At 44.8% G+C, this 10,146-nt stretch overlaps 1 protein-coding gene across 1 annotated transcript in view; it reads right to left on the reverse strand.

Moving 5' to 3' along the window:
* Stk4 (serine/threonine kinase 4) overlaps positions 1 to 10,146 on the reverse strand; it is an 89,068-nt gene that overhangs the window by 54,442 nt on the left and 24,480 nt on the right. The window contains exons 6-9 of the mRNA XM_005362942.3: positions 9,576 to 9,743; positions 7,077 to 7,214; positions 5,949 to 6,077; positions 5,217 to 5,403 (exon numbers count right to left, since the gene is read on the reverse strand). Of these exons, the coding sequence (XP_005362999.1) occupies positions 5,217 to 5,403; positions 5,949 to 6,077; positions 7,077 to 7,214; positions 9,576 to 9,743 (622 nt within the window). The remainder of the gene's footprint in view (positions 1 to 5,216; positions 5,404 to 5,948; positions 6,078 to 7,076; positions 7,215 to 9,575; positions 9,744 to 10,146) is intronic.

Raw genomic sequence — 10,146 nt, forward strand, 5'->3', positions numbered from 1 at the left:
AAAAAAAAAAAGGTTGCCAAGCTAAGAGCAAGAGCCATGAGCTAGGATAAAATAATTACACTGCACAATCCATATGTCAAAAAAGTCAATTTCCAAATACAAAGAAATTCTGCAATCAGTAAAAGGTTACTCATGACCCTTTCTGCTTTAAATATAAACATAAGGCAGATTAAAGTGAGGCGCTGTGCAGCTTAGCACTGCACACCCGACATGCACGAGGCCAGAGGTTCCAGCTGCTGCACTTCCAAAACCAAAACCAGGATGTACCAAACAACAAATGGCTATAAAGTATCTTTAACACTTGTTTTTATACATAGTATAACTCTCCCAAAATAAGTTCTGCACGAGCTATTTTGTTTTGAAATTTTATTCCATTATTTGGTTAAGACCACGTAGACTGACGCTATTTTAAAAAGCTGTGTGTGGCACCATGCTGAAGAATAACAAGACCAATTCCAACCAGAGCCTGCAAGAGATCTCGGAAGGAAAGACACTGTGCTGAGGTGCGCTGGCTGACTCAGACTTCAGCTCTGCCAAGTGTCCAATCTCCTAACTAAATGAAATAAAGGCAACGCCCTAGTGTTGCTGTGGTAACTCCAAACAGGCTCAAAATAAAGGTGAGAAGGGAGAGATGACCGAGCAGTTAACAGCACTGGCTTCTAGAGGAATAAGGTTCAACTCTCAGAACCTACGTGGTAGTTCAAAGTAACTACAGTTCTAAGAGATTCAATAACCTTTTCTGATCCCTGCAGGTGCTAGGCACACATGTGCATAGATATACATACACAGGCAAAACACTCAAACACATAAAATAAAATATACATGTATACTTAAAGGTACATATATAATAAATATATCCTTGATCCAAAAAGAAAGGATATCAGTTGGCTTGACAGCATGAATGGGAACACAAGTTCAATTCATAGCCTATTACAGAGCTCCCTCTGCTGGCATAGAAGAAGTACAACAATTCCAACACAGGAATTTGACCTTGATTTTTGAGATCAAGAGAAATTCTACTAGAATCCTCATTTAAAAATAACAGGTGAGTCTTCCCTGCCCTGCATGTATTCTACAAGCTAACAAGAATTACCAATATGTTTTCAGACAAGTACAATTAGCTAACGTCCTCTCTCTTCAGATTTCGACTAAGGACTGGGACTGTACCTAATGTTTTTGTATATACAGTATTCTATCTATAAAAATCATGTTTGAAAAAATTCTTGAATATAATTTATCTATTATTTTTAATTATTTTATTGGGACTGTTTACTAATAGTGGAATTTACTGGGTCAAAGGTTTGCCCCTTTTTTGTTCTTTTTTTTTTTTTTTGTTGAGATAGGGTTTTTTGTATAGCTTTGGAGCCTGTCCAAGAACTCTCTCTGTAGATCAGGCTGACCTTGAACTCACAGAGATCTACCTGTCTCTGCCTCCCAAGTGCTGGGATTTAAGGCACGCACCATCACCACCCGGCTTGACCTTTTCTTTTAAGTTTTAATTATGCGTACATAGCAAGAGGTCTATTTATGTGTGACTACAGGTGTCTGCAACATTCAAAAAGGCTACTGATCCCATGAAGCTGGAACCACCTGATATGGGTACTGGGAAAACATAAAATATTTTTAACTGCAGGGCAATCTCTCCAGCCCCAGATTTGAACTTTTTAAAAGCCTGATACACAAGGCATTCCAGAAGTTTTATCAATTTATGAATCTACCAATAAATAACAATACCACTCCTTTACAGCCTCACAGATAATGAATCTGAGCTCCTGACCAGACAAAGGGAACTATTTTGCCTTTGAAAACGAGACATTAGTGATTGCCACGCAAACCGTAACCTGAAAGATGAGGAGCAGAAGAGACGTGTGGGAACACTGCCCTGCAAATGTCCCCCTCAGCTACAAGAAGCTACCTGAGCTCCTCAACTCACCAAGCTCTTGGTGAGGCTCTTGTGTAAAGTGCTCCCTCTGCCAGAGTACCTCCACCTGCCTGCCTGCTGCCAAGCTTGCAGCTGCTCTATAAGGAGCCCCAGCACAAGTTAAAGACCCTCTACTGTACTCTGACAACACCCTCAGCTTGTCCCGGTATTAGAACACATTTCATTCACTAAGCTTGGCGGCATCTGGGATCAACTAAGAGATACAACAGTGAGTCTGTCAGTGATGGTATTTACAAAAAGGACTGACTGAAGGAAACGGACCACCCGACAGCCCAACACAGAAAGGTCTGAGGGGAAAGCAGTCTTCTTGCCAGCCTGTCTCTGCTTCTTACTGGCACACCCGTCTGTCCCCACTGCTGCTGCAGTCACTATCACTGCCACCCCTCACCGGCATCAGACTCCAATTTCTTGGGTTTTTCAACATGGACTAAAGACCAATAAGTCTCTAGGAATCTTCCAGGCCCTCAGGGCCAGCCTGGGACTGTTGTGACATCCAGCTGTGGGAACTGAGCACTATCCCGTTCTCCACCTCTCCAGTCTGCAGCCAGCCACTGCTGGAAATCCAGATCCTACAGGGAAGCCATTCCAGTACAGCCTGGCCTCTCCACTTAGGTTTAAAGCCCCAGGTCTGCTTGGTCATCTTTTTGTTTTTCTAGTTGTGCCCCCTCCCTAGAGATCAAACCCAGTGTTCTACTAGCCAACAAACTTTTCCTCTGTCTGTACAGGAGCAGACAGAAGATAGTTTAGGCCTTGGAGGCAGCAGCCTTTCAGTACAGAGGCACCAAAGCAGTGGAATGGCTGTGGCTGTGCTGCAGCTGAGCCTTACCACCAAAAGCAGGGAACCAACTAGATGGGCCTAGGGACTGGTTTGCCGTTCCCTGAGTTACAAGAAAGGCTTAAGTACTCTAAGTGGAGGCTGAGGTGAGCTCAGCAGTAGACCAGCACATGTGGAGCCCAGAACTGGACCCCTAGCATGGGGTGGAGAGTTAACAGGAAGAAAAGAAGATAACCAACAAGACCCAGGTCTTTAAACTGATGCAAAGTTTAGGCTAAATTGAACCTATCCTCCTCAGTCAATATTTTGTTTTTATTTTTATTTTTATTTTGGTTTTTCGAGACAGGGTTTCTCTGCGGCTTTGGAGCCTGTCCTGGAACTAGCTCTGTAGACCAGGCTGGTCTCGAACTCACAGAGATCCGCCTGCCTCTGCCTCCCGAGTGCTGGGATTAAAGGCGTGCGCCACCACCGCCCGGCTCAGTCTATATTTTGTGCTCTCAAATTATTCCCTCTGTGAGTTGGCCTATAAGCTCAAGGTACTAAAAGGTAGCATGCAAGACTCTTAAGTGAGGAGCCGAACACGGGAATAAGGCCAGTCACAGGAAGGATCAGGCAGGAAAGAGGAAGGCAAACCCAGGTCTGTAGCACACATCTATAATCCTAGCTACTTGGGAGGCTGAGGCAAGAGAAGCACTTAGAGGCAGGCAAGTACTAGAAAGAGTTTAGTAGCCTGGACTCCATTTCGTTTCACTTGGAAGCCTGGGTAGGCCCTTTACCTGCACTTGCTATTCACACGCACCCCTCTCTGCAAAATGCACCAAGCAACCTGCTAGCAACTTAGACCCCATCTGACCAGGGTACACACACCCTACTGATGGAGGAAGGTCATTGGTTAATTAAATAAAGAAGCTGCTTGCCCTGATAGGTTAAAACATAAGGTGGGAGGAGTAAACAGAGCAGAATGCTGGGCGGAAGAGGAAGTGAGGTCAGACTCGACAGCTCTCCTCTCAGGGGCAGACACCTCAGAGAGACACGATGCTCCACACTTGCGGGCAGAGGCGAGAGCTCTGCTCTCTGAGGCACATGCGATGAAGCTCCGACCCAGGATGGACGTAGGCTAGAATCTCCCTGGTAAGCCACCTTGTGGGCTACAGCAGATTATTAGAGATGGGTTAGTCCAGGTGTGACAGTTAGCCGAGAAAAGGCTAGATATGATGGGCCAAGCGGTGTTTAAAAGAATACAGTGTCCGTTTAATTATTTCGGGTAAAGCTAGCCTTGCGGGCAGCGGGGTGCTGGGGACGCAGCCCCGCCGCTCCTATTACAACACCCTACTCTGAACAATGGAATAGGTTTCTCCTCCCCTTGACAACCATCAAACTTAGACAAACACTATGCAGCCATATTTTTCTCATGTCCAAGCACAAGACAAGAAATTGCAAATCTGGCCTGTACCAGTTTTAGATTTCATATACAGCCAGGCACAAGAGTGTCCTCAAATGAACTTTTAGGGAGGCAAGACTCCCCTATAACTCAGCTGCATTAGAGAAAGACACATGCACAGTAGGGGGAAATGATCATATAAACGAATCTATCAATCATAACAGAACCACCCAAACTACTTCCCTAGAAACCAGGCCCTCCTTCCTCTAGGCTCCCAAAGAAAGAAGCCTGAGGCAGTAACTGTGCCTTCTTCGGCCTACCTCTCTCCTGCAGTGTATCTGACCTGTGCCTTCTTGGCCTACAGCTCTCCTGCAGTGTATTCTGACCTGTGCTCTGCCTAAACAGCTGCCATGCTACTCTGCAATCTATGTGGGCTTTTATCTCATTCCTGAACACAATGGCAAAAGCCTGGAGACACCAGGCCTAGACTCTGACCACAGGTAACAGCTTGAACCCAGAAGTTTGAGAGAAAGAAAACCAGGCAACATACAAGACCCTGTCTCAAAAGACAGAGCAGTGGTAGGGGTGCAGTTCGGTGGCAGAGTGCTTACCTAGCATATGTGAGGCTCAGGTGTTTATTAACCAGCAGAGAAAGTAAAAGGGAGAGATAAAGAGAGTAGGGGAGGAAGAAAAGGAGAAAGAAGAAAAGAAACAGCAGGGATGGGGGAGGATTCTTTTGAGGAGATGTGACAGGATTTTTAAACCTGTTCAATCATCTTTGACTGTCTTGGTTAAACAGACACTATCATGAAAATGGATTGTAGATGTGTACAGCACTTCAAATTTCATTACTAACGGAGATGAATTATGTATGAAAACAACGTATATGCCCTCCTTCAGGAGAACCCTTCAGTGACAATGGTCAGTGAGAGAATAGCCACTGGGGTTCAAAAGCAAATCCTTCCACAGCCCCTGCTCCTCACAGTCCTCCAAACACAACCTACTGAGCAGATCGCTTCCAGTGAGGCACTTAGCTATGGCAACAGAACAAGCCCAGGGCTAAGACCACATGAGCCAGGAGAAACTATATCTGGATCAGTTAGGTGACAGAGCCTCACTTTTCATCGTTCCTTCCTCTTCCTCATCCTCCGTGTTGATCACCATGGTGCCCAGCTGTGATGGCAATGTGTCATTGTGCTCAATCATAGTGTTGGCTCCATCACTCATTGTACTAGCTACCCGGACAGTGCCCATCTCATCACCAGCAGCTCGAACCATTGTGCCAGAATCCATTTCATCTTCCTCCTGCAAATGAACAAAAAATTCAACCTGGAGCTAATTGTTTAAAAGATCTTAAATTTTCTGAACTATTGTTACTCATCTTGATGCAAAAGTTTTTCTGGATTTGATATTTCTCCAGGCTGTATACACACCTTAGGAACTGAGAAGCAAGTATTTAACCAGAGATGATCCCAAAGTCACCATGTGACAACTGCGTATCTAACCTAAAGGACCTTCTTCCCTTCCTTCTCATTCGATTTCCAGCAGCACAGACACAAGTACCCCTGGAATCTAAAAGGTTGTGAGTGATTCCAGAATACAGCATGAAAATTTTAAAAGAGCTTGGGAAGACCAAGCCTCCAAGTTGGGAGATAACTCCCCTGCCTCCCTCTAAAAAAGATAAACTGGGGAAAAAAAAATATGGGGGCAAAATAGTCAAACGTAAGTGTCTCGAGTGACACAGACCCATCCAGGGTCCAGCAACACTGAATGAGACTTGGGACAAAGCGCTGGGCATCATGACCTAACAAGCAGTTACTCCTGAAGCTACCACAACGCCTGCCACTCACTGAGTTTTCGTCATCATCCTGGTCCACTTCCCGCTGCTGAGCTTCCTGGCGCTTCAGTTTCACATCCATGGCTTCGTTGATTAAGTCTCGCAATATCGACACTCCTTTGGCACTTTTGACAAATGGGTGCTTAAGTAAAACGGAGAACAAGAGATACAAGTCCATTTTCAAACAGTGCATGGCACACGGTAGAAACCTGGCCGCATTTGTCATATGAATCAGTGGTCTAATTTTTCTCTTCACACCTAGAGCAACTAAGCCACACCCACTTCATGACCCTAAGGAGACAGATGACCATTTGGACCTGTGCCATTGCTCTCTGTCTCACCTTGAGGTCCCTTTCTTCTTTACTTCATTGAAAGGGTCAGTCTCCACTACATCAGTCCCAATGTCTGAATGCAGGATGCAGACCTGGAGCAGGCACCTTTACCCTCCGAGACCTTACCAGTCCCATCTTATGTTTGTCCTGCCTTTGTGGAGCAACAAGAAACCCTGGCAGCTAAAGTTACATAGAGGAATTCTTTGCTTTGCAGGAGTTGCCTATATATCCAAACTTAGTCTGGTAGTAACCCATGTTTCCTCCTTGCAGGGACAGTACATCCCTGCTTCCCATCACCAACGGGGCAAAGGTCTCCAAGCCTTTGTTAAGTACTCTAAAGGCTGGAAGGGTGCTTCAGCACGTGGTGGGACAGCAGAACAGAGGCTCTTCCATAAACCTCGGTCTCCGTCATTTCATCTGGGCAGGTTTGGCAACACCCTTAGAAGAGCAAGAACGCCACATCACATTGTTCTCTGGACTTGCAAAGTACGCAAGGTCATTTCCTTCCACTCTTCCCGGACACACGCACATCTGGCCTATTATGACTTGACACCAGTCTTGAGCTATTACCCACCTACTGTTCTTCCTGGTGGGAGAAATGTTTCCGAGCTTCTTACTGCTCTTAATTCTAAACTCATTCGTGATCCACTTCCTTTTGTTACCACTATGTTCTTCAAGTTAAATATTTTCTACGTCCTTCTATTCAATAGTTTTAAACTTCCCTGGCAGCACGGAATATCTTATACCTCATTCCTATGTCCAAGCCAGTGACTTAGCAGTGTGAGACAGCACAGAGAGGTGACACCTACCTGTAGGAGCTGAGTGGCTGTAGCTCTCTGATCAGGGCTTTTTACCAGGCACTGCTTCACAAAATCCATGAAGTTGTCTGACCACAGTTCTGGCTTACGGAATGTGGGAGGAGGGTTTGTAGGAATCATGAATATTGCCTAGTTTAAAAAAAAATAGATAAAATGAAAATGACAGTCCAATACAAACAACTACATCTGTTTGGTAAGATGACTTTCTACTCTATGTTTCTACCCAAACTTAAAGCGTGTCCACGTGAAGTACAGAGACCAGAGACCTGCTTCTTCCCTTTCCCTCCCTCGCTCACATGCAGCCCTCTTCTAAACCTAATGATGCTCCTCAAAAAAACAAACAAAAAAAACCCACTTTTTCCTTGTGTGTGTGTATGTGTGTGTGGTAGTCATACACGTGTTCACACAGGTATGAGTGCATGTGTGCATGCATGCATGGAGGTCAAGGACCAACCTCAAGTGTCACTTCTGACTGCCGGTAGCTCAGTGGGGCCTCACATAAATGAGACAAGTTCAATCCCCACTAGTAACAAAATAACAAGAGTGCGGATCCTCAGGAACCATCCATCTTGTTTTTGAGTCTCACTGGGACCGGGAACTCAATGGTTAGGTCAGGCAGGCCAGCCAGCCATGGAGCCCTAGGAATCTGCCTGACTTCCTCTCCCAGTGCTAGGGTTATAAACACACATCATCACACATATGAACTCAGGTCCTCAAGTTTGCAAGGCAAACACTTTACCAAGTGAGCCATCTCTTCAGCCTCATACAAGTTTGGGATAACAACATCAAGTGGGTTTCAATGTGAAAAGACACCACCTATGAGTACCTGTACCCTGAAGACAACTTTAGCCCCATGGTTGTTAAACTCTCCTCCTTCAAAGTCACCAACGCATGTCAGCGATGACTGTAAGATCATCAACAAAGTCCCGAAAGTCACAAGGGAGCTATCAGCCTCAAGCCAAACCAAATGATATTCGTTAATCTTCGTTGGTTTTTCTCTTTTTTGGTTTTTTCGAGACAGGGTCTCTGTGTGAAGCTTTGGTACCTGTCCTAGAACTCACGCTGTAGACAGGCTGGCCTTGAACTCAGAAATCTTCCTGCCTCTGCCTCCCGAGTGCTGGGGTTAAAGGAGTGCACCACCACTGTCCAACTAATCTTCGTTTTTTTAATCATGTGAGAAGGTGTGAGTGTGGGGCGTGGGGGTGAGGAGAAAGAGACAGTGTGTGTGTGGCACTGGGGATGAATGCGGGGCCTGGGGATGACAAGCAGGAGCTCTGCCGCTATCTTTCCAGCCCCTCAAATCCTCACTCTGCAGAAAAGAAAAACTAAAAATCAAGCTATTAAAGTAAAGCACAATCAAATTCTACTTTACAAAGACTGGAGTTATTACTAAGGGCTGGAGAGATTGCTCAGTGGTTAATATCACATACTGCTCTTCCAGAGGGGCTGATCAGCTCCCAGCAGCCATGTCAGGCAGTTCACAACCACTTACAACTCCAGCTTCAGGGACTCTGACATCCTCTTCTGGCCTCTGGGGTACCCATAATTAAATAATAAATCTTTCTTTATAAAGACTACTAATTGTTGAAATTTAAATGATGGAAACCCCTACTTTATGAAAGATAAAACTCTGCATTAGACAATTTATGCTGTATTTTTAAATCTAAAAGAATGACCACATAAAATCCCCCCTCCTTGACTCTTCAGTCCCACAAAAAAAGGTAAGGAATTTGTCTTTGGGTATACAAAACTTTTTAAAAATATCTCAAGTCTTTTAGTGAAAGAATGAGTTAATTAAAGACAATGAAAAACCGGTGTGGGGGTGAAGAAAGCTGTGGAGCCTCTGGGACTGGGGATCTTTCAAGAGAGCTGTGTGTTCTTGGAATAAGTAAAGCCTGGGAACGTCTTAGGGTATCGGCACTAGAAAGGTTGGGGGAGGTGCAGCCTGTGAGCCATAATGCCGTACGTTAAGTGGGCACAGGATGCAGGCTGGAGAGAACACAGACACCTGATAGAGTCTGAGGATACACAAACCAAAACAGCTACAGAGACCAAGCACGAAAAAGGCAATCTGTGAACCAATGGGTGGTTGGTGCTGTCAGTGCAACTGAAGAAGACACTGCAGTAGGTGGGGTCTGACACCGGGAGACCGATGGGGAGCCCTGGAAAATGATTCAATGAAGAGCTAAAGAGGTAGTTGCCTAAGCTATCAAAAGTGTGTGTAATGTATATAATAGGTAAGTCGATCTACACATTTCTATCGTCTATGTCCTTCAAGGAGACTATCAAGACGCACACTCTAGAATGCAGAATGGACTAGATTCAGATTAATGACTGATTCAGATTTAATGCCAGGGAAGAATATCAGCTATGGTAGCATTTATCATGGTATAAAATCAGCTCACTTCTTGTTTGGAATATAACCAAGGAAGCTGCACTAACTTTCTATTGATAACCAGTAACTGATCATCCACCTGGCTGTTTCCTTACCCGCATTGGATGGATATCAGCATATGGAGGCTTGCCTTCAGCCATTTCTATGGCAGTTATTCCCAGAGACCAGATGTCTGCCACGCAGTTGTACCCAATTTCCTGAATCACTTCAGGAGCCATCCAAAACGGTGTTCCTATCACTGTATTCCTCTTTGCCATCGTATCCTAAAATGGAAAGGGGAGACCAACACGAAGCATGAAAACTACTGAGAAAAAAGAAAACACTTTGAAAATTAAAAAATGCTTTGCTTATGCCCTGTAGTACAAGAGTGGCACAAACATTATGAGAATGACCAATTACTTTTCGCTTAAATTTAATTAAGGCAGGAAGTATAGGCAGGAAAACCAGACAGGAAGTAGAGGTGGGTCAATGAGAACAGGAGAATTCTGGGAAGAGGAAATCTTGGCCCACGGTCCTGGCCCAGACACAGAAGAAGCAAGAAGTGACTGACTCGCTGAAAAAGGTACTGAGCCATGTGGCTAACATAGACAAGAATAATGAGCTAATATAAGTTATAAGAGTTAATAAGAAGCCTGAGCTAATGGGTCAGTTTATAACTAATGTAGA

Source organism: Microtus ochrogaster, linkage group LG8, assembly GCF_000317375.1.
Source record: "Microtus ochrogaster isolate Prairie Vole_2 linkage group LG8, MicOch1.0, whole genome shotgun sequence".
Classification (NCBI taxonomy): Eukaryota; Metazoa; Chordata; class Mammalia; order Rodentia; family Cricetidae; genus Microtus; species Microtus ochrogaster.